The sequence below is a fragment of the Lathyrus oleraceus genome, chromosome 6, assembly GCF_024323335.1.
Source record: "Lathyrus oleraceus cultivar Zhongwan6 chromosome 6, CAAS_Psat_ZW6_1.0, whole genome shotgun sequence".
Classification (NCBI taxonomy): Eukaryota; Viridiplantae; Streptophyta; class Magnoliopsida; order Fabales; family Fabaceae; genus Lathyrus; species Lathyrus oleraceus.
This window is the reverse complement of record NC_066584.1, coordinates 365,257,048-365,281,345: the sequence shown is the minus strand read 5'-3', so window position 1 is coordinate 365,281,345 and position 24,298 is coordinate 365,257,048. Positions and strand designations below refer to the sequence as shown.

The following is a 24,298-nucleotide window of genomic DNA, read 5'->3' as shown; positions in this document are numbered from 1 at the left end:
TTCTCTCCTAAAGCTCCAGAGGCATTGGCAATTTCAAGGATACTCATGTGGAATTCATGAATATTTTCATCTTCTTTCATCCTTAAGTTTTCAAACTTGGTGGTGAGTAGCTGTAGTCTAGACATTTTCACTCTAGAGGTGCCTTCATGAGTGGTTTTAAGAATGTCCCAAGCATCTTTAGCGACTTCACAGTTGTTTACTAATCTGAAGATGTTCTTGTCTACTTCATTGAAGATGGCATTCAATGCTTTAGAATTTCCAAGGGCTAGATCATCCTCCTCCTTGGACCATTGTTCTTCAGGCTTCTTATCAACAGTGGCTTCTCCTTCCTTATTAATTACTGGATGTTCCCAGCCTGTTAACACAGTCTTCCAAGCCTTATTATCAAGAGTTTTTAGGAAGGCTACCATTCTAGGTTTCCAGTAGTCATAGTTAGATCTATCCAAAATTGTTGGCCTGTGAATAGATCCTCTATCTCTCTCCATTGTACCAGAAAGTGTTGTCCCTAGATCTCACCCAGAACCAGAGCAGGATGCCTGCTCTGATACCAATTGAAATTCTGGAATCAGATATGAGATGTCGAATGTAATGTCACGGCACTAATATCTGAGTAACATAAACAGAAGAAAGATATAGAATGGTAATGCAAAAGACACAAGCAATTGTTAACCCAGTTCGGTCCAACTCAACTACATCTGGGGGCTACCAAGCCAGGAAGGAAATCCACTAAAATAGAATCAGTTCAAAGACTCTCCATACACTTCAACAAGTTACAGTCTTTCTCACCTAATCTCTACCCGTGCAATTTCTACCTAAGCACTCTTAGATATGAGAACCCACTCACTTCCCTACTATCACACATGTGATCTTAAACAACAATCCTTTGAGAAAAGAAAACACTTCTCAATAACACACTTTTGATTTTACTTCATAGTTTCAATCAAGAAGACACACACTTGAGCTTGCTTAATAGCTTTGATCAAGTAGACACACACTTGATCTTGCTTCACAACTTTGATCAAGTAGACACACACTCTTGCTTAACAACTTTAGAGTGACAATTTACAACCACAAATCAGAACAATTCAATCATCAAAAGATGACTTGAATGGCTTACAAGTCTCACGACTAAACAAGACACAAACCCTAGCTCTCTCTTTATATTTTGCTCAGTATTGGTTGTGTTGTTAAAACAGGTTTTCCAAGTCCCTTTTTATAGAAGCTTTCTGCTGGGCTTGGACATCTTGAAAACCCTAAAACTATTTTCCAATTAAATCTTTTCATAACAGCTGGTTAGATCTCTTTGAAAAATAAGCAAATCAGGTTGTAATCCATGATTGAATGAGCCTGCAAATCAGATCTTCAATCATACATAGATTTCCATTAATTGCACAATCACAAAACACCAGACATTCACACTAAATGTTCTGTGTACAGGATGTCATGACATCGAGTCTGACATCCTGGAACAATCCTGCATAATTCCATAATTCCTTTTATAATTTCCAGCAGGTACATAAACATCAGATGTCATGACATCGTGTATGACATCCTGATACAATCCTGCATAATTATGTTTTCCATTTCAACTCCAGTAGGAACACATTATCAGAAGCCATGACATTGTGTATGACATTCTGAAATAATCCTGCATGATCATGTTCTTGAACCCCAGCAGGTACCAAGGATATCTTATGTTAAGACAACACACATAACATCTTGTGAACACTCTTTGTTTTACCAAAATTGCTGCCAACACTTAGAACCAACAGTAAGGATTTGTTTGGGAAAAGTGCTGCTGAGTTATGTTTAGTGCCAAATGTGAAGATCCCGGTGAAGTTCAAAGTGCCTGACTTTGAAAAGTATAAAGGGAACACATGTCCACTCAGTCATCTAGTGATGTATGCCCGCAAGGTGTCTTCCCAAACTGACAATGATCAACTGTTATATCACTACTTCCAAGACAGTTTGATCGGTGCTGCGTGTAAGACCCTAATTTTGACCCTAAGATCCCTCATGCAATTTCATCATAAGCATTAACATTGGGATCATACCCTGGCATCCTCCTTACGCCTCTTTCATTGGGTTTGTTTTGGGAGAGATCACCAAGCACTTTATGATTGTATCATACTTGTATTTTATCATTTTACTAACCAAAATACCAAAAATATGTCTTTGTATTTGCCTAACTCTTTTGTAGGAAGGGCATGGTCCCGTTGATCTATCGAGTTCACATCTAGGGTTTGAGACCCTCATGAACAAAGAGCACAACTATGGATTGATCTAAGGATGGTTATAAGCATCTTATGTGAATCCCAATGATCTCTACCTGTTATTTTGATCAAGTTTTCTTCAAGAGTTTGAGGGTGATTTTCCTTGGAAACCCTAGTTTGACTAGGTATTTTGAGTAACTTCTCCAATAAGCTATCTCATCAATTGATCAAATTTCTCAAGGGACACTTCAAAATTTATCATATTATGCATATATGATCTACCATGAGCCTAGAAAGTCAAGAGATTTGAAGATTGGCAAGTTGGTTGATGGTGGTTGGCCAGATGAATTTATCTGATCAAAACAGGGTCTCTCTAGACCCTATCTCCTACAATTTTCACCATATGAAAATTATTCTAAGAGTAAAGATACTCTAAATGATATTCCAAACAACTTTCATGTTGATACCTAGAGCTATTTTTTCTTGGAAAATCATTTTCTATGTTGAAACATTATAGGTCATCTTGTCTAAACCCTAATTTGAAAGTCAACTTCCCAAGGCCATAACTTGCTCAATTTTTATGAGATGAAACATTTTCAAGTTTCATAATCAAATTCAATATGTCTACTTCAACTTTTATTTTTAGAGTGAGGGCTAATTCAACATTTTTGAGCATGTGATATGAGGTTACATTATAGGTCACTTTTGACCTATAACATTGATCAAGTGATTTTTCCAAACTTCAAAAATGCATAACTCTATCATTTCAAATCCAAATGACATGAAATTGGTGATCATTTTGAAGGTACTTGAAATATCTACAACTTTGATAAAGACACTTTTCTCATTTGAATCTCATATAAAAAGTTAAGCAAGGTGGAATATTGAGACATATGGCTTGACACTTAGAAAAAATTTGACATGTCAAAAATTTCCAAACTTCTACCTCAAATTTCTTCATGTTACAAGCTCCAAATAAAAAAGTGTTGAACATGAAAGTTGCTCCTTTTGATCTCACCTTTCCAAAGAGCTCAAATTCAATCATTTTGGACAAGGAATGCATAGGCTGCGCATGGCTTGAACATGGTATCATCATTTGGCAAGGATCAAACTTCAAATCTTCACACACACTTGCCTTGCAATCCAACTTGGTTTCAGACTCTCTCACACTCATTTATGGACCTAAGGCAATGATTTTATGGACCTGTATGCACCCATGCATCCATGCATCATCAATGACCAATTTTGGAAAGTGATTTCAAGTATGAAAATATCAATGGTTTCAGCTATAAATAGAGCCTCATATGCTCAGCATTTGAGATACATTGTAGCGGGGTATTCGTTACCATTAGAAATATTGACTAAATCCAAGGTAAACCATACAAGTCGAGTCGCCACCGCACTTCTATTTATCCAAAGGAATGGTTAGAAAGCGAACAAAAACCTAAGAGTTTTATCGAATCAAAAACTAGTAAAAATGTCAGAGATCGGGGTAAGGGGGTTGGTTATGCAATGGGAAGGTTTTAAGCACCCAAAATATCCTAGGTACTCCAAGGGAGCCCTTTTCACATTTGTTGTAAGGTTGGTATTTTGTGAAAATTTATTTGTGCAAACATGATTGAAGAGATGAGAAGAGAATATATACAGATTATTTACATTTTGTGTTTGGATGGATAAACCCATTGCCTACGTACCATCTTAAAAAAGATTAGGATCAAAACCTCGTAGTTCGGGGTCAAAATCTCAAAATGAGTTGGTGAATTGATTGGTCCAAAAGCCTTAAGGTCTTTTGTTATCCAAGGGAGAAAACTCAACCTAAAAATCACAAATCCACCATGTGAGGATAACTTCAACATGCTAGTGAGGGGTTAACCCTATAATAAGCATGGAAGACTCATTGTCCATCACTAAGGATATAGGTGAGTATTACATCTACCTCAAGGATAACTCAAACCTAATAGCTAAAGGTTATGAAAAGTTTGATTAAGAGAGTGGCCATTGAAACCACAAAAGTATTTGAATGAGTTATATTTACCAATGAAAAGTATTTAAAAATATGGTCAAAGTTGACTTAGAAGTTCAATTCAAAGTAAGTGTTATGAAAAGAAAGTTTGAAAATCAAAAGCATAAAGCTTAGGTTTCTAATGTTTGAAAAGAAATGTTAACTGTTTGCACAAAAAGTTTTGGCTTGGGTTAGAGTGGAGGGAAGAAGAAGAATGGCTAAGGTCCTAATCATACAAGAGATAAGGGATAAGAAGCAAAACCACAAATGGAGTTCCTCTCTTGAGATCATATTGATGATCCAAGTAGCTCTCATCCTTTGGAATATGCAAGCAAAATAAGTGTAAGCTCAAGCAATCAACATAATCAAACAAGCTTCTTAGGAGATCTCCAATGTATCTTGTATCTTTCACTTTGGATGAACATGGCAATGATTCCTTCAAGTTGAGTTCTCATAGGATCCCCTAGCATAAAAGCACACACACATCAAAGAGTCTTATGAAGCAAATCAAGAATGGACAAGAGTGAGTTTAGAGGTTTGGTCCTTCTAATCCATCTTCAACATTAAGATCCCTTTACTCCAATTTGCATAGGGAAAGTCCTAAAAACTAAGTCCATTTGTCCATTTCTTTGCATTTGGTCCACAAGAATCAAAACAAAACACAAGCACAATAATATATGCACAATTATATGCTTAAGTGAGCAAAAGGCAAATTGCATTAACATAAACATGTGCTCAAGTGAGCAAAGGGGGAAAAGAAAATGAATAATATGTACAAGAATAGTAAATTGCATAAATGTAAAGTGCAAGAAGTAAATGTTAATAGTTAATGGTTAGTGTTAATAGTTAATGTGCCATAAGGCAAATTTAGCGCTATGTTAAGCAATCGTAATTGGACTTATGTAGAAGTCACAACTATCTGAGGCCGGTCAATAATAATGTAGGCAACAACACAAGTTAGAGGTCTTGATTAGTGAATCAAACTCCAACAACTTGCCATGCCAAAAAGAAGATGAGAAATGATCTTGTATTGCTTTAGGTTCTTTGCATGATTTAGGAAGCAATCTATCCTTAATGCAAAGCCATTCACTTGATCCATGATCAAGATGAATTAGATTTGAATCAAGGAAGATTAAACTTCCCAAATCAATGCTAACCACCAATCTTTAACTCATTGATCAAAAAAGAAAAAGAAGAAGGAGAAGAAGAAGATGAAGAATTAAAGTGTATTAAATGAAATGGAATGAGATAATCAATAAGCTATGACCAAAGATAGAGAAGATCAAGGTCAAACAATAGAAAAGAGAAGCAAAACGAGAATTAGAAGTCAAGAAACAAATAAAATATTTTTTGGCATTTTTAATATTTAAAATAAAACTTGAATTAAAATAATAAAGAAAGGTCAAACTTCAAATTCACTTCAAATCAACTTTGAAAAGTCCAAGTGAATTATTCCATGTTCAACAAGGTCAAACAAAGTTTGACAAAAAAATTCAGCATTTTTAGAAGCCAGAAACTATTTTAAATCAATTAAAAATGCATAAAAATAACCTAATTGAACTAAAATCTCAAATAAATCTCAAATCAATTAATAAATTGATGAGAATATTTTTCATAGATATATCATCATTCAAAGAGGTTGGAAAAATATTTTTGTAGTTTTTGGATCTCAAAAACTATTTAAAATGAATTAAAAATAACCAGAAAAGAGAAAATTACTAAAAAATAGCAAATGATGAAATAAAAAATATTAAAAATCATTTTTAGAAAGTAGAAATTAAAAGAGAAATAACGCAATTGGTCCCATAATTTTTGGACCAATAATGAAAGAGATATGAATTTTAGAAATAAAATGGAATTAAAAGAAATAAAAGAAAATTAAAATCAGAATTTAAAAATAACAAAAAGTGTGGAGCGTTGAATGCAGGGCTCATTAATTGAGCTGGCAAATCGTGTGACTCATGAGCGCGCTTCCACCATACACGTGAGTCAATGCAAAACACTCTGCCAATTAAAAAGTCATAACATTGTGTGGATGAGACTAGATCTGGAAACTGAGATGGACGGCTCAGATCCAATCTGGAGACCCGACGGTGGCCAGCGCCACCGTCTTCTCCGGCTAGCTCTGGCGAAGGCCAAAAATTACAGGGAAATAAATGTGAGCCAAAACGCGCGATCCAGGTACCAAACGAAAGGTGGAGTGATGTACATCACTCTTATGCCACTCAATTCCACTCTAGATCTCTAGATTGAGAGAAATCAGAGATGGAAGTTTTGTGGTGTTCAAGTGAACTTGCTTAATTTCAAAAATTCAAAGCTCAATAATGATTCATCTATGCAGAGGACTTCAGATCACACAAAAACAAGGCAAATGGAACAATAAACAAGCTGTTTCGAAGCAAAATTCAGTTGAAGAAAACCTTTGAATTGTGAGGAATTGAGTCACGATCCTTGAGTTCTTTTGCAAACAGAAAGCTCTATGGATCAAGGTGAAGAGGTCTAGGAACTTTTAGATCTAAGAAAACAGTCGAGGAAACTGAATTCTAGATATGAAATTTTTAGAGAAAAGAGAGAGCTCCTTTGGTGTAGTTGTGGGATTTCAGTTGTGCAACATGTAGGGCGCCTTAAGGTTAATGAATTATGAAGCCAAGGCCTTGTATTTATAGATGGAGGGAGCTGCAAGCATCATCAAAATCGTGTGCATGGGAGAAGAGGGCCTTCATGCATGGGCCTGTACAAGCGCATGGAGGGCCCAATTCGATTGGAATTGCAAGCTATACATCACCAGATATGAATTAAATGTGCAGATTGTGTATTAATGGATCATGCATGGCAATTGGAATGATTTTCATAAAATGCACTATTACATTGAAGCCTTCGAAAATGCCATGTCCAAAATCAAAATGCAACCTTATGAGTAATGGTTGGAAAGCTTGTTGCATAAGGAACAAATGTCATGTTGATCAAAACTTCATTTGGGCCTTGGAAATTAATGAAATTTGAGCTTGAAGTGTAGGGTGCAAAACATGCCTATGTGAAATTTCCAAATTTGGCCAATGTTCAAGCCCTTCTGTTTCAATGATGCAAGCTCCAAATGACAAAATCTTCAATATGAAAGTTGTATATATTTCCAAGGCAATCAATTTGGACTTACATTTTGCAGCATTTGGAGTTTTTATGAAGAAGTTATGGGCACTTGAAGTTGGACTTTTTCACATTTCAATGGATTTGGTCCAAAGTGACCTATAATGTTTTGCATTATCACATGTATTTATTTTGAGATTTTGCAATTTTTCTCAACATAACATTTGAATTAGACACATTAAGCTTTCTAATTCATTAAGTCTCACCTCAAAATCATGAAAAATGAAGTAGTTATGTCCTTGGGAAGTTGACCCAAAATTAGGGTTTCAGTCAAAATGACCTATAATGTCTTGGAATGGATGATGACCTTCCAAGCTTAAAATTAATTTGTTATGAACATGAAAGTTGTTCATATTATCCTTAAGAACAATTTTGTTCTTGGGGTCATCTCCATTTGACCAACACATAAAAAGTTAGGTCTCAATGCATTTCAAAATAGTTAGATGAATTGACTGATCAACTTCTCAAGTCCAAAACTCATATCTTGATGAATTGATGATTGAGGATACTCAAATAAGTTCAAATATGCATGCAATGATGAATTAAAGAACTTCCCTTGATTGTATTTGACCATAGGCTGAGGTTGCTTCAAGAGCAAGGCACAGTTGATGAACAAATGAATTAGGGTTTCCTTGGGAAACAAACCCCAAACCCCTTTGTCGCAACCTACCTGCGAAAAAAACAACCGGCGAAAAAGAAAAGACTGAAGAGTCGCCACCGTGCGTTATTTATCCCAAAGGAGGGAAAGGAAACGCTCGAAGTAAACCTGGGAGAAAGGAAAGGAAAAGACAAGGTCTCGCAACCAAATCTTGGGTTCGAGAGTCAATTATACGAAGGGAAGGTATTAGCACCCCTACACATCCGTAGTACTCTACGGGATCCACTTTTGTTATTCTTGTTTAAAGGGTGTGGGTTGTCTAATGTACTATTTACTATAAAAAAAGGGGTCAAAAGGAAATGACTCGCACGGATGTCGCATCCACTGCATACGTATCCCATATGAATATGAGAATCAGAGTCTTCGTAGCTCGGCTACCTATGGGTTAGGGGGGAGTGTGTGCTCGCTAAGACGTCGCGTCTTATGCCTACATATCTCATCTGGAATGAGAATCAAAGCAAGCCATAGTTCGGCTAACTACGGGTTAAGTTTTGGGATGAACGACGTTACTACGCAATCTACTGGATGCTCGACCTTTGGAGACTTACTCGCCTGTAGTAGAAGGAGTAAACGTGTTCTTAGGAGAAGAAAAATCAATGAGTTTGTTTGTGGTTTTGGGGATGCTCATGCAAAAAGGGGTAATGAGGATAAGACCTCATAGCTCTTAACTCTGGACAAGGTGAGCTCATGACAAAAAGTGGGGGTTCAGAAAGGTGGAACCCTCTCCACTGACTGACCGGACAAAAGATCTGGGGTTTTTGTTCTGAAGCATCGACACGTAGTGTGATCTTAAAGAACGACGCACTGAATAACGGGGGATTGACTATCGATCCCTTTTATTCGTTAATTGCCTCTTGTCGCGGCGGAATTTTTCACGAGATTAAGTATTGATTGAACTTAACCCGTTTGAAAAATATTTTAAATGCAAGAGTCGCCACCGTCTTTTATTTTATCCAAAAAGAGGAAGGGAAAAATAACGATAAATCCCTTTAGAGTTACGGGTTCGGGGGTTGGTTATGCAAAGGGAAGGTATTAGCACCCTCTACATCTGTGGTACTCCACAGGAACCTTTTTGCTTATGTTTATGTGAATGCTTTGCTTTTTTCGCTTTGATCGTTTGATTGGGGAGATGAGAAAAGAACTTGATTTTATTGCTTTTGGACTCGATAAAGTCGTAGACTTCATGCCTACGTATCTCCAAGGCGCAATGGAGAAATCAGAATCCACGTAGTTCTCCCAAAAGAAAAGGGGAAAGTCTGTTTTGTTGATTTTAGATTGGCGTGTCTTGCCATCTCTTGCTCGACCTAGGCGGGAGGCTTCGAGACTGACACGTCCTTTTGAAAATATTTTTAAACTGAAAAGCCAAAGCTGGCAAAAGATTTGAATGAGCCTAAACCCTGAAACAATACATAAATGGGCTCATTATAAGGAAGCCCAAGAGTAAGCTTGTGAGTGTGTGAAAAGGGTTTCTTAAACGGCGACCGTTGGAATCGCATCGGGTTTCTCTTTTTTGGATTTTTCGATTTTTTTAACATAAAACGTGAACAATACGATTAAACACACAATACAGAAAATAAAAAATGCGAGAAAGTAAATTATTACAACACAGTTAGCTATGAATAGTTAGTATTACGAATAGTTAGTGGAGTTAATCGAGCTGAAACTGAAACGAAACGGTTAGTAACAACATAAACAATATAAAAAACAATATAAACATTTACTTTAGACAAAATAAACATTTGATATAAATAAACATTTAATTAAAATAAACATTTAAACAAATAATTAATTTAACTAACATTTAAATAAAACATATATGCAAAATAATAATAAAAGCTAAACAATATTTAGTAAACAAAAGTAATATATAATATATATTATATATATATATATATAATAATATATATATATATATATATATATTATATATATATATATATTTATTCTTCACTTATATATATATATATATATATATATATATATATATTTATTTTTGTCTAAATAAATAAATAAATATATATATATATATATATATATATCTATATATATATATATATATATAATATATATATATATATTATATTATCTTTGTCTATTATATATTATTTGTCTATATATATTATATATTATATATATATATATATAATATATATATATATATATATTATATATAGACAAATAATATATAATAGACAAAGATATAATATATATATATATATATATATATATAATATATATATATATATATATATATATATATATATCTATATATATATATTATATATATATATATAGATAATATATTAAAACACATGTCGGCAAGCCGGAACTTTGCCGATTTCAGAGATAAGTGAAGAATATTACCTTGTGTGAAGAGGATGAACTTCTGATCGTCCAAATGATCGACCGAAAGCTGGAAACCGTCACCGACGCAGTGCTGGCTGCCTTCGTGAGTACCTGACTTCAACGTCGCTTTTGATCGGTGAAACGACGCCGGAATGAAATGAACCTTGGATATTTGTGACCTGGACTCATCGAACTTCAAAGATATGAAATCAGTTTTGTGTTTCGGTGAATAATCGGAACGATTTTGGGTTACCGAAAATGAAGAACAAGTGAAATACGGTAATGCTTTTGGAAAAATATTTCTTTTCAATTCTCTGTTTCTCTCACCACACGTTTTTTCCTTACTGATCCACCTTCTCTCTCCTTTTTTCTTACTAACCACATATATATATATATATATATTTAGATTACTTAAACAATAAGAAACCTAAAAATATCTAACATAAATTAATAATATATATTTAGATTACTTAAACAATAAGAAACCTAAAAAATATCTAACATAATTAATAATATATATTTAGATTACTTAAACAATAAGAAACCTAAAAAATATCTAACATAAATTAATAATATATATTAGATTACTTAAACAATAAGAAACCTAAAAAATATCTAACATAAATTAATAATATATTTATATATTATATAATATAATAATAATAAACTAATATAATATTAATCCTAATTAAATAAACTAATTAACAACTAAATACAATTAATATTAAGCACAAATAATATTAAACGGCACACAATTAAAATACGATAAAATCGAGCGACACGAACGCGATAAAAACGATGACAATTTGCACAGCAAAACAGACAAATTGATAAAACCAATAAACCAGTAAACCGGTAAACCAGTAAAATCAACAACACGACTCAAACAGACTCGATTAAATCACACGGTACAACACGTAATTAAATAAACAACCCTAGGCAATAATAAAATCAACACGACATCACGAAAATGCTGACAAACACAATCACAAATAATCGGACAATACGAAAACTCTAATATATTCGAAATACAGTCAAAATACCGACAAACAAACAAATAAAAAAAAACGCACAAAACCTAATCGAAGCGATGTCACGCACAAAAGAGATAAGCGAGATAAATACGAGGCAACGATATCGGCCAGGTTTTGCTAAAACAATGAAATACAACGCGGTAAGCAACGAAAACACACAAAACCTAATCAAACCAGTTGTCATGCGAAGTTTAAGAAATTGAGATGAATACGAGACAACGAGATTAATCAGGATATGGTCAACAAAGCCAAAGTCAAATTTTGGGGTGCGACAGATGCCCCTATTTAATTAACTTAGGCCAGATAGCCGGAGGCTATCGAATGGCGTAAGGTAATTAAATATGACAAACGCCACAAAATTTGACCGCAAATGCATGTATGCATGATGCAAAAGACAAACAGACACAGAGACACAGGAGTGCAAACTCTACTGGGGAAGGACATACGCCGACTCAATGCATGAAGGTAAACACTGAGAACACTCAGCTGGGGAAGATTCACTACCTATTCATAGATGGAAAATAGGAGGAAAAGAGATATCGACTCAATGCTGACGATACATCACTATCTCATAGATGAAAGTGGGAAAAGATCAATATAACAAGAGTACTGATGTGACAGTACATTACCAACTCAAAGATGGAGGTAACAGAAAAGATGAATACCAACTCAAGGATGAAGGTATAACAAGGGCATAATAAGAATCGAACTGCGTTGACTCATGGTTGACAGCTCACTACCCACTCATTGATGAGGTAAACAGGATATGCCAACTCAAAGTTGAAGGCAAGCTTCAAAAGATTGATAATAACACTGCTAGGGAAATCAAATTCCCACTCATTGATGATGGTGTAGATGAAGAATCAGATCTAAGGATCATTGTGCAGACTTACAGTTGAATGCACACTACCAACTCATTGATGAGGTAGACAGAGAAATGCCGACTCAAAGTTGAAGGCAACCACCGATTCATTGACAAAGGTGTTTAAAAGAATTTAGAACATATTTTCCTGGAGATGTTTATCATTACCGACTCAAAGATGACGGTGGAAGGACAAAATGTACCTAACTCATAGATGAAGGTACTCCATCAACTCAAAGACGAAGATGGAATCAGAAGTTATCTGTGCAGACTCAAAGATGAAAGCACACTATCAATTCAACAAGGATCAAACATACCCTACTCATAGATGAAGGTACTCCATCAACTCAAAGACGAAGATGGAATAACAGGAAAATGTGCGAACTCAATGCATATTACCAGCTCAAAGTTGCAGGTACTTCACCAACTCAAAGACGAAGGTGGAATCAAAAGAAATCTGTGCTAAACTCAAAGACGAAAGCACGCTACCAACTCAAAGTTGCAGGTAGAACCATGGAACTTTCTATGAGGATGTTATCAACTCGTAGATGGAGATAGTAATTAATTTATCTGAGGGATAACAAAGGTTACCACTCATGGATGTAGGTAACTCAAGTTTGTAACGGGTACCAACTCAAAGATGAAGGCATAAAGGACTTGGACACAGTATCTGTCATGTCTGTTTTACTGAATGAGAGTCACAAAGACTATATTGTTGCCTTCTTTTACTGGCAATTTCTGAGCTTTATCTGGAGACACGAGGTTCAAACTAGGATAGAACTAGAATGAAACGGTCAAACAAGACTTCAACTGAAGAGGAATGAACTCATCAGGATTTACAACTGAAACAACCATCTTCCACGAGGCATAGATCTCTGTGGGGAACATGACCAATAAAAGGTATTTTGCTGCTTATGAGGATACTCTATATGGAGAGATTGACTCAACCCCCAATATAAACAAGGAAACAAGGTGCATATGAATGCAAGCATGATATGTCATAGATATGCATGAATATTTAGTAATGAATGCATGATGGACAGACAAAACTAAAAATGTTAACAACTGCATAAGGACTCGCTGAGGAGTTATACAGGAACTTGTTGGAGATTTGTACTGAGATTCGCTGGGGAGTAGTACAAAGACTTGCTGGGGAATTGGTACAAGAGCACCATATCCAGGTTTCTTTAAAAGTCTGTCTCTGCTGAGGATTCCGTAGAAGAATGGAGATGCCTTCTACTTCAAAAATGCAGGAGATTCCCTGTGGTTCTTGAATTTGTGAGGTATATGAGGATTGGACCTTTCTGAGGACTCCGCTGGGGATACAAGGTGTTATCCTCTGGAAATAAGATGATATTGTAAGAGAAGTCCTGCAATTCTTGAATTTGCTGATAATGCAGAAGGGATCATTCTTCTGGAAGACTCCGCTGGGGATAAAGTTCGCTGGGGATAGGTGGCATCTTTCCATGGAATAAGAATATAGGGGAAATCCATCCTTGATTTTTTTGCTTTAATTATCATGGAGACTTTCTGTATCTGAAGACTCTGCAGGGGATTATGGTGTCTGATATCTGGTTACGAGATCTTTCCTCTAGGAGACTCTGCCGGGGAACAATGATGTCTGACCTTTGAATGTAAATGAGAATTCAGGAGGAATCCTGTAATTCTTGAATTTGCTTAAAATGCAACACACTCTTCTTTACTACAAAACATTACTGAGGAGGAGACATATCCTTCTATTGAATGGACAGAGAACAACAGGAGATTCCCTGTAGTTTCTGAATATCAACTTTCTTCACTCGCTGAGGGATGGAGACCTCTGTATTACTCCTGCTCGGGGAAATCAAAGCTTCCTTCTCATCCTATGCCGGGGACATTGCTGATCCCTCCTTAATAAATTACTGGGGAAATACCTGTAGTAATCCCATAGGCCAAATCTGTAACTTAAAACCTGGATCAAAGTCTTCATGATCAATTAACCGGGGAATCTTCATGCCCCAAGTGAAGGGAACAATCTTCTTGAAATATTTCTTGCATGATCTCTTGAGGAAAACTAGGAAGCAAAACTGGGGATATCCAGAATCACAACCTCTGCTGGAGAAATATTACTGCCAAGACACCTGTGGAGATCTTTTCATCATATACATATGAGGATAGTAACATGAACATGTCTAGTTGGAATCACATGATTTTAGAATTACTGGGACCGCATGTCTCAATCCTTTTATTGATGTCCACAAATCAAAGTAAATAATCTTTATAGTTTTCAAAAACTATTTTTTAATTCAAAACTTTTGTTTCAAAACATACCTGTCAAAGTAAAAGAACTTTCGTAAATTGAAATGAAAATTAAGAGTGCCAAGAAATATAGAAAGGCTCAAATTGATTTGATAGGATGGTAATCAGCCAACAGCGTGATTCCATAGATCTTTACAAATTGGAAAATGGTAATTTCGTGGAAAAAGGGTACGTTGAACTACAATGACATCATTCTCTCTTCCACTTTTGAAACCTGTATTGCAGCCTTAAGAAAGTTGGAGAACTGTTGAAAATATTCTGATACTTCAATGATCTTATCTCTGTTATGCAGTTACTTGCCTGAAATCCCTAACTTTTGCCTAGATTGCCCTTTCGAGTTTTCAATCTACCGGGATAATATTCTCTTTGTTTTTTTATGTCTCTAATTTCTGCTTGGACCGCCCTTTCAGGTTTTCAGTCCACCGAGACGCTCATTTTTGCCTAAGCCGCCCTTTCGGGTTTTCAACTTAGCGAGTTGTTCTTTTCATTTTTTAGGCGAAGTATTTCTTGACTGCATCTGTATTCACGGGACGTGGAAGCTCTTCACCATCCATGTTTGTAAGAATTAAAGCACCGCCTGAGAAGGCTTTCTTGACAACATAGGGTCATTCATAGTTAGGAGTCCACTTGCCCCTAGAATCATTGTGAAATAGTATCATCTTCTTGAGCACAAGATCACCCTCTTTGAATTCTCTCGGCTTAACCTTCCTATCAAATGCCTGCTTCATTCTCTTTTGATATAACTGTCCATGGCACAAGGCAGTCATTCTTTTTTCTTCAATCAAATTCAACTGATCGTATCTGCTTTGGCACCATTCAGCCTCTGACAACTGAGTTTCCATTAGTATCCTCATTGATGGAATTTCAACCTCTATCGGTAACACAGCTTCCATACCGTATACAAGTGAAAATGGGGTTGCCCCAGTTGAAGTACGGACTGATGTTCTATATCCGTGTAGTGCAAAAGGCAGCATTTCATGCCAATCTTTGTAGGTAACAACCATCTTTTGAATGATCTTCTTGATATTCTTATTTGCAGCTTCAACTGCCCTATTCATGTTGGGACGGTAAGGAGAAGAGTTGTGATGCTCGATCCTGAAACTTTCACATAATTCATCCATCATTTTGTTGTTCAGATTGGAGCCATTGTCAGTGATGATCTTGTTTGGAATGCCATATCGGCAAATGAGATTATTTTTGATGAATCTGACCACCACTTGCTTTGTCACCTTTGCATACGAAGCTGCTTCCACCCATTTGGTGAAGTAATCAATTGCCACGAGAATGAAACGGTGTCCGTTGGAAGCTTTGGGTTCAATCATACCGATCATGTCAATGCCCACATTGAGAATGGCCAAGGAGCAGAAATCACATTCAAAATGGTTGGTGGTACATGAACCTTATCAGCGTAGATCTGACATTTGTGACACTTCTTTACAAATTTGTAGCAATCTGATTCCATGGTCAACCAGTAGTAACCAGCTCTCAACATCTTTCTTGACATAGAGTGGTCGTTTGCATGAGTACCAAAGGACCCTTCGTGAACTTCTTTCATCAACATTTCTGCTTCCTTTTTGTCAACACATCTGAGTAAGACCATGTCATAATTCCTCTTATAGAGCACATTCTGATTAAGGAAGAAACTGCCTGACAATCTTCTCAAAGTCTTTTTATCTTTTCCTGTTGCCATGGTTTATCATCAAAACTGGCCTCAGCTGTAAACACATGTGCTGGTCTATCAAGTCGCTTGATCACAATTCTGGGTACTTCGTTTGGAAAACCCACTTGATACATTGAAGACAACGTAGCTAGAGCATCCGCCATATGATTCTCATCCCGAGGAATGTGATGCAATTCAACCTTGGTGAAGAAAGTCAACAATCTTCTTGCATAGTCTTTGTATGGGATCAAGCCAGGGTGGTGTGTTTCCCATTCTCCTTTGATCTGATTGATAACTAACGCTGAGTCACCATAAACAGTAAGATTTTTGATGCGGAGGTCAATGGCTTCTTCAAGACCCATGATACAGGCTTCATATTCAGCAATGTTGTTTGTACATTCAAAGCAAATTCTTGCCGTGAAAGGAATATGAGAACCTTCTGGAGTGATAATGACTGCACCTACTCCATGTCCATAAACGTTGGAAGCTCCATCAAATACTAAACCCCATTGAGAATCTGGTTCAGGTCCTTCTTCAGGAAGTGGCTCTTTACAATCTCTGGATTTTAGGAACATGACATCTTCATCAGGAAACTCATCCTCATTATCATCGTGATCTTCAACGGGTTGGTGAGCAAGGTACTCAGCCAACACACTGCTCTTGATAGCTTTCTGGGTATGATACTCAATGTCGTATTCTGATAACAGCATCTGCCATCTTGCAATCTTACCAGTGAGTGCAGGCTTCTCAAAAATGTACTTGATTGGATCCATTTTGGATATCAACCAAGTGGTGTGACTTAACATATACTGCCTCAATCTCTTAGCAGCCCAAGCCAATGCACAACATGTCTTCTCGAGTAAGGAGTATCGTGATTCACAGTCAGTAAATTTCTTGCTTAAGTAGTAAATGGCATGCTCTTTCTTTCCAGTTTCGTCTTGTTGACCCAGAATACAGCCCATAGAATTCTCAAGCACTGTCAAATACATAACCAACGGTCTTCCAGCAACAGGTGGTAACAAGATAGGAGGCTCCATGAGGTACTCTTTGATACTGTCAAATGCTTTCTGACAATCCTCTGTCCAAACACAATTCTGACTCTTTCTCAGCAATTTGAAGATAGGTTCACAAGTGGCAGTCATGTGAGAAATAAACCGGGATATGTAATTCAATCGTCCTAGAAAACCTCTCACTTGCCTTTCGTTTTTGGTGCGGGCATCTCTTGGATAGCTTTTACTTTATCTGGATCAACTTCAATGCCTTTTTGGCTGACAATGAAGCCCAAGAGTTTACCTGACCTGACGCCAAATGTGCATTTGTTCGGATTGAGGCGAAGACGGAACTTCCTCAATCGTTGAAACAACTTCAATAGATCTACTAAGTGACCTTCTTCTGAACGAGACTTCGCGATCATGTCATCCACATAAACCTCAATCTCTTTGTGCATCATGTCGTGAAAGAGCGTTGTCATGGCTCGCTGGTAAGTAGCACCTGCGTTCTTCAACCCAAACGGCATCACTTGATAACAGAATGTTCCCCATGGTGTTATGAATGTAGTTTTTTCCATGTCTTCGGGAGCCATTTTGATCTGGTTATACCCGGAGAATCCGTCCATGAAGGAGAATATGTCAAACTTTGTTGTATTGTCTACCAACATGTCAATGTGAGGCAGGGGGAAATCATCCTTTGGGCTTGCTCTATTTAAGTCACGATAGTCGACACACATTCGTACCTTCCCGTCCTTCTTAGGAACTGGCACAATATTTGCTATCCACTCTGGATACACTGAAGTGGCAAGAAAACCAGCATCTATTTGCTTCAGAACTTCTTCTTTAATTTTGACGGCCATATCTGGATGTGTTCTTCTTAATTTCTGTTTGACCGGTGGACATTCTGGCTTCAAAGGTAGCTTGTGCTCTACGATGTCAGTGTCGAGACCAGGCATATCTTGATAAGACCAAGCAAACACATCTACATACTCTTTCAACAGGCTGATCAATTGCTCCTTGACCTGTGGGGATAACAATGCTCCAATTTTGACTTCTTTCACATTTTCTTCCGAACCCAAGTTGACTGTTTCCAAAGGCTCCTTGTATGGCTGAATAGTGTCTTCTTCATTTTCAAGCTGGCGGGCGACCTCTTCTGGAATCTCATCCCACTCTTCCTCTTCAGCTTCGAATACAGAATGTTCAAAGTTGGGAGAGGGCATGATGTCATTGTGTTCAACGGGTTTAAGTAACCTGTACAAACAATTGTTTTTAGAGGACTGACCATGACATGCAAAAATGTGTTCTTTTTAAGGTTTTTTTTTTTGTTACCATTTTCCGAAAAAGCTGAAAGATAAAAGGACACAAGTGTATAGGAACACAAAAGATCTTTTTCATGGATAGTACGTTTTTGACAAAAGTGCCCATTTTACAAAATTAATGCTTCGCGCTTTGGGCTAAAGCGGAAGATTTTTGAAAACTGAAAAGCTTAATTACTTTGATATGTGGACACAATGTGGGATGTCAACTGCGGTCCAGTTCTTCATAACTACTCCTGGTGTCACAAATCTGGGGCCTTCGTCTTCTGTCTTTCCCTCAAAAGTATCCTCCTCAACTGCTACCATGTTGATAAACCCACCGCTGTGAAAGATATCTTTGAAAGGTCGCACCACTGAAGTCTGCACTTGTTTTCCATCAACAAAGCCTAATCCTGCATGGTTAACGTTTTCTGGCAACTCTATCACCTTGCCCCACATTTCTGTAGGACCTGTCTTGACAATCTGCTGGGCGTCTTTGAATGACGCGATTGAACCTTCACTTTTCTTGTAATCATCGATGGTCAGGGCCTGAAATGGAGTTTGAACAGCCGTTTCGTCTGCTTCTATCACACTAAACGATGAAAGGTGGCTAATCAGCATAGCCTGCTCCCCATTAACCGTCACTATTTGCCCATTCTTGAAAAATTTAACTTCTGGTGTAACGTGGATGTAATGGCACCCGCCTCATGAATCCATGGGCGTCCGAGCAGACAGCTATAAGCTGGCACTATATCCATAACCTGGAAAGTGATCTGGAATACATGTGGTCCAATACCAATAGGCAAATCAACTTCTCCAATGACTGATTTTCTTGATCCATCGAACGCTTTCACAATAATTCCACTGTGCCGCATTTGCCCCCCTTTGTACTTTAGCTTCACCAAGGTAGACTTGGGCATGACATTCAGAGATGAACCGGTGTCAATTAGGATATTAGACAAAGAATCCCCTTGACAATTGGCTGAGATATGGAGAGCGAAGTTGTGATTCTTTCCTTCTTCTGGCAGTTCTTCATCACAAAAGCCTAAGCCATTGCACGAAGTGATGCTGCCTACAACATTGTTGAACTGCTCTGCTGTTATATCCTGTTCTACAAAGGCTTGATCAAGCACCTTCAGTAGTGCTTCTCTGTGGACAACTGAATTCAATAATAAGGACAGGATCGAGATTTTTGACGGTGTCTGTAGCAACTGATCTACCACTTTGTAGTCACTGAGCTTGATAATTCTAAGTAGTTCATCTGTTTCTTTATCAAGGGTTGAATTGCTTGTTTGCCCTTCTGCTTCTCTTGTCACTGGTACCACGACTACTGGATCTTTCTCAACATTTCTACTTGGGATAACCGGCGGAGCGAACACGCGGCCACTGCGCGTCATTCGGCTATTTGCTGCGATATTGGTAACTGAGGCTAAGGTTTTAATCTCGACCTCTTTACCGTTCTCAATAATAGTTGCTGCATAGCGGTAGGGGACCGCTTTATCTGAAGTGTAAGGCATTGGGCCCGGAGGGCAAATCACCACTGGCTCCCTCGGATGATAAGCTATCTCTACTTTCTCTGGAATGTTGAAGCAAGGAATGATGACATTCACCTCTTGTTCTTGTGATTCTGGAGAACTCACTTGTCTAGAAATCTGAATCAAACCCTGATCAAGGACGCCTTGCAAATCATCTTGAATCTTTCTACAACCTCTTGAATTGACTGAACATGTACCACAGATCTGGTGGTCATGTTGGAATAACCATGAGCACATAAAACAGAATGAATTTCAACCAAAGACTGCCGAATCTCCTCTATCTTCGTAACACGTTGTTCATTGAGACAAACTTCTATATTGTTCACTGATGAAGGACCATGACTTGGCATTGGATTGTCCTTCACATTGGGACCCATGTTCTTGAAGGTCAGGATACCTGCTCTTGTCAACTTCTGTACTTCCAACTTTAAAGCAAAACAGTTGTCTAAGTCATGACCTGGAGCATTCTGATGAAAGGGACAAGATACCTCTGGCTTGTACCACCAAGGTAGCACTTCTGGTACAAGAGGTCGTGGTCGTGGTTGCACAAGGTTTTTAGTGATCAAAGCTGGATACAATTCTGCATATGACATTGGAATTGGATCAAAATTGGTTCTTCTTTGCTGCTGTGGTGGACGTTGTTGTAACTGATGTTGATGTTGTTGAGGTTGATGTTGTTGCTGATACTGAGTATTCTGTTGGAAGCGGTTGGTACTGCTGAGGGTATTGGACTTGAACTGGAGCGGAAGTGATTACTGGAGTCACGGCTGCTATATGTTGGTGTTGGGAATGGTAAGGATAATTGATCCTTCTTGGATGATTATAGGACACAACATTAGTTTCTTGTTCCTTCTTTTTCATAAAACCGCCGTACCTCTTTGCCCCGCTTGAAGATGAACTTCCTTCTCTGACTAGACGCCCTTCTCGAACTGCTTCCTCTAAACGGACTCCCATGTTTACCATGTCAGTAAAGTCTGTAGGAGCGCTTGCAATCATCCTCTCGTAATAAAAAGTATCAAGAGTCTTTAAGAACACTTTCGTCATCTCCTTTTCTTCCATAGGTGGAACAACCTGTGCTGCAATTTCGCGCCACCTTTGCGCGTATTCACGGAATGTCTCCTTTTCTCTTTGTTGCATGGACCTCAACTGATCTCGGTCTGGCACATTATCAAGGTTGTATTTGTAATGTTTGATAAAGGCCTCGCCTAAATCGTTGAAAGTCTTGATCTGAGAACTGTCTAATCCCATATACCAGCGTAAAGCTGCACCGGTAAGGCTGTCTTGAAAACAATGAATGAGCATCCTTTGGTCGTTGGTGTACATTGACATCTTTCGCACGTACATAACCAAATGGGTCTGTGGACAAGAACTTCCTTTGTACTTTTCAAATTCTGGTAGTTTAAATTTTGCTGGCATCCTTACGTCTGGAACCAAACACATATCATTTACATCTCTGCCAAACAGTTCTTTCCCACGAAGAGCTTTTATCTCTTTTTGTAATTCCGCAAACTGATCCTGGAATTCATCCATTCTATCATTGAGACCAGGATCCTCACTTGGGGTAGGGCCGTGATAGACAGGTTCTCCTAGGTGAGGAGTATAGTGAACAACGGGAGGCACATTAGTGAAGACAGGAGCATTTGGTGGAACGAACTCTTGTTGATATCTATCTTGATTAAGATCCCTGGGTATTTCCCAAGGACGGGATGCTGTGATGGTAACAGAAGTGACTGGGACAGCGTTGATTTCTGAAGCGATGACTGTAGTGACGGGTGCTGCTGTTGTCTGATTCTGAATTTGAGGTTGATTCTGTGCCGAAGTCTGTCCTGAATTATGAACTTGAGCCCTAGCCTGGGCTTCCTCTGCTTGTAGACGGGCGGTTAACATTTGGTTGCGCATCTCTGCTGCCTGTGCTTGCGCCTGGATCTGTGCATCTTGTGCTTCGGCAACCTGAGCTTGTGCTGTTTGAAGTTGAGCAGCTTGGGCTGCTTGGTTTGCTATCAATGTCTCGACCATAGCAGAAAGGCGGTCAACCTGAGCTTTCAATTCTCGGTTCTCGTTATCTGTTATCTCCATTCTTCTTTTGTAGTTGGCTCTTGTGTTGTAATTATGCGTCAGCTTGAAATGGATCTGCTGGCGGGAAGCAACTGTTAGAAGACTGGACCAAGACAGACAACCTGTATGCACGTGATGCATGGATATGCAAAATGAATGATTTTCCAAGGAACTCTAAGTGAAGGAAAAGATAGAATTGCAAACATTTTTGATAACAAAACAAAATTTTTCATTTTAAGCATTTTTATCAAAATATACAAAGTTATCAACCCAAAATACAACCAAGAAAACCATTTAAGGACATGTGTCATCAGGACGAGCATAAACAAGTAGGAGTTGTCCTTCAAGTCTCTCAATTCTTTCTTCATAGGCCTTCTGCATAAAAGCTTTCTCCTTCACCAAACTGTCTACAAGACCTTTCCATGCACCTGAGGACTGTGGAATCTGGGAGTAATCTGTTGTGCCTGAGGAAAATAAATCCTCTTGCACCCTTGGACGTTTACCTGCACGATCTTCTCCACTCTGCTCCTTTAACTGTCTCTGAAGTTCTTCATTTTCCATTTCGAGCACCTGGGCCTTATCCTTCCAAGCGTCTCTCTCTTTCTCGACCCTCTCCAAGGTGGCTTGGAGTTCTTCTTTGTCATCTAGCGGAAGGTAGGGGGTCTTCAACGGAGCGGGTTTGATAGGATCATGATGTGGGTATGGCATTTTCAACTGTATAGCTCTGGCTCTGATCCACTGAGGTACGGCTCATAGGAGGTACAATCTTTCTTACCCAATTCAAGTCTCCCTTTGCGACAAACACGATGCCAAGCTCTTACTACTCTCTCTTTCATGGTAGGGTCCTCCTCGTTATCCCTCAAGAAAATACCTTCTAAAAGAATGTTAGGAGGCTTGTCCTTCATAGGGTAACCGAGTTGTCTCCTAGCAAGTACTGGATTATAAGAAATGATTCCCTTTGTGCCCATGAGGGGCACATTGGGGAACTCCCCGCAACTATCAATGATCTTCACATCGTCTAAAACTCTACTATACCATGCAATATCTGACTGGGTAAGAGACATAATCCTCTGTGACCACTGAAGTCCTGACTTGCGATCCCAAAAAGTAGCTGACTTAGGAAGATGAGAGACAAACCATTTGTAGAGTAACGGTATACAACAGACTATGGTTCCTCCTCCTTTCAAAGTACGGTAATGGATGGAATGATAGGTGTCTCCGAGCAAAGTTGGAACAGATTACCACTTAGGAAGATGCGTATAGCATATGAATCCACAAAACCTTCAATATTAGGAAATAGTAACAAACCGTAGATCAACAAGGCGAACAGATGCTCCACAATAATATCACAACCTTGACTGGCAAAATAAGAAACCTTCCCCATTAAGAACTTGGCAGTGAAACCTGGAAGTCCTCCTTTGGTGGTGAAGTTATTCTTGAATTCTGACTTCTTCATGTACAACACTTTTGCAAGAGAACTGTGCTCGGGTAACTTTTCTGAACCAGAGAAAGGTACTGTATCAGCAACTGGGATGTGAAGCAACTGGGCATACTCTTCCAATGTAGGCATGAGTTGATAGTCTGGGAATGTGAAACAGTGATAGACTGGATCATAGAACTGTACTAATGTCTGCAATAACCCTTCTTCCATCCTAAGTGTCAATAAAGATATAAGTGCCCCATATCTGTCTCTGAAACCAATAGGATCTGCGATCGAAGAAACCAGTTTCTTTAGTTCATCTATCTTTGGATTGATGAGATTGTACTTTTTCACACTTCTCCGTCCAAAATCCATGTTTCCTGCAATATTTGCAATCCTCACTTTAAGTTCCTTGGAAAAAGGTTGAAATGATGGGAATGAATGCATGTCATGCATGAATGCAACAAACACAAACATGGTCAAACAAAACAAGGCTCAAAGTTCATCACCAGCATGGAGTTTAGAACAAAGCCCCAAGATAAGTTCTAAGGTTCACCTGCCAAACGGGTTCTAAAAGTTCCCAAGGTTATGGATTCTTCTTCGGATAATACCGGGTTAAGCAACTGCTCGCTTCCCAATATTATTCTCAAAAGAATCTCGCTTGAGTGTGATATCGCGTATCAACCAAACCAGACTTTTGGTCCGAAGTGGTCACCGCATCACATCCTAAGTAAGGCCAAGATGGGGTAAAGGTAAACTAAGGTCCTTGGCTTCACGGGCCCGTCGA

General features: G+C 38.1%; 1 protein-coding gene across 1 annotated transcript in view; it reads right to left on the bottom strand.

The window, feature by feature from the left end:
• The window catches only part of LOC127095663 (uncharacterized), a 96,913-nt gene extending 76,500 nt beyond the window's left edge, over positions 1-20,413 (bottom strand). Inside the window, exons 1-3 of the mRNA XM_051034319.1 lie at positions 20,263-20,413; positions 19,235-20,221; positions 18,843-19,145 (exon numbers count right to left, since the gene is read on the bottom strand). Of these exons, the coding sequence (XP_050890276.1) occupies positions 18,843-19,145; positions 19,235-20,221; positions 20,263-20,413 (1,441 nt within the window). The remainder of the gene's footprint in view (positions 1-18,842; positions 19,146-19,234; positions 20,222-20,262) is intronic.
• Between the last annotated feature and the right edge of the window lie 3,885 nt (positions 20,414-24,298).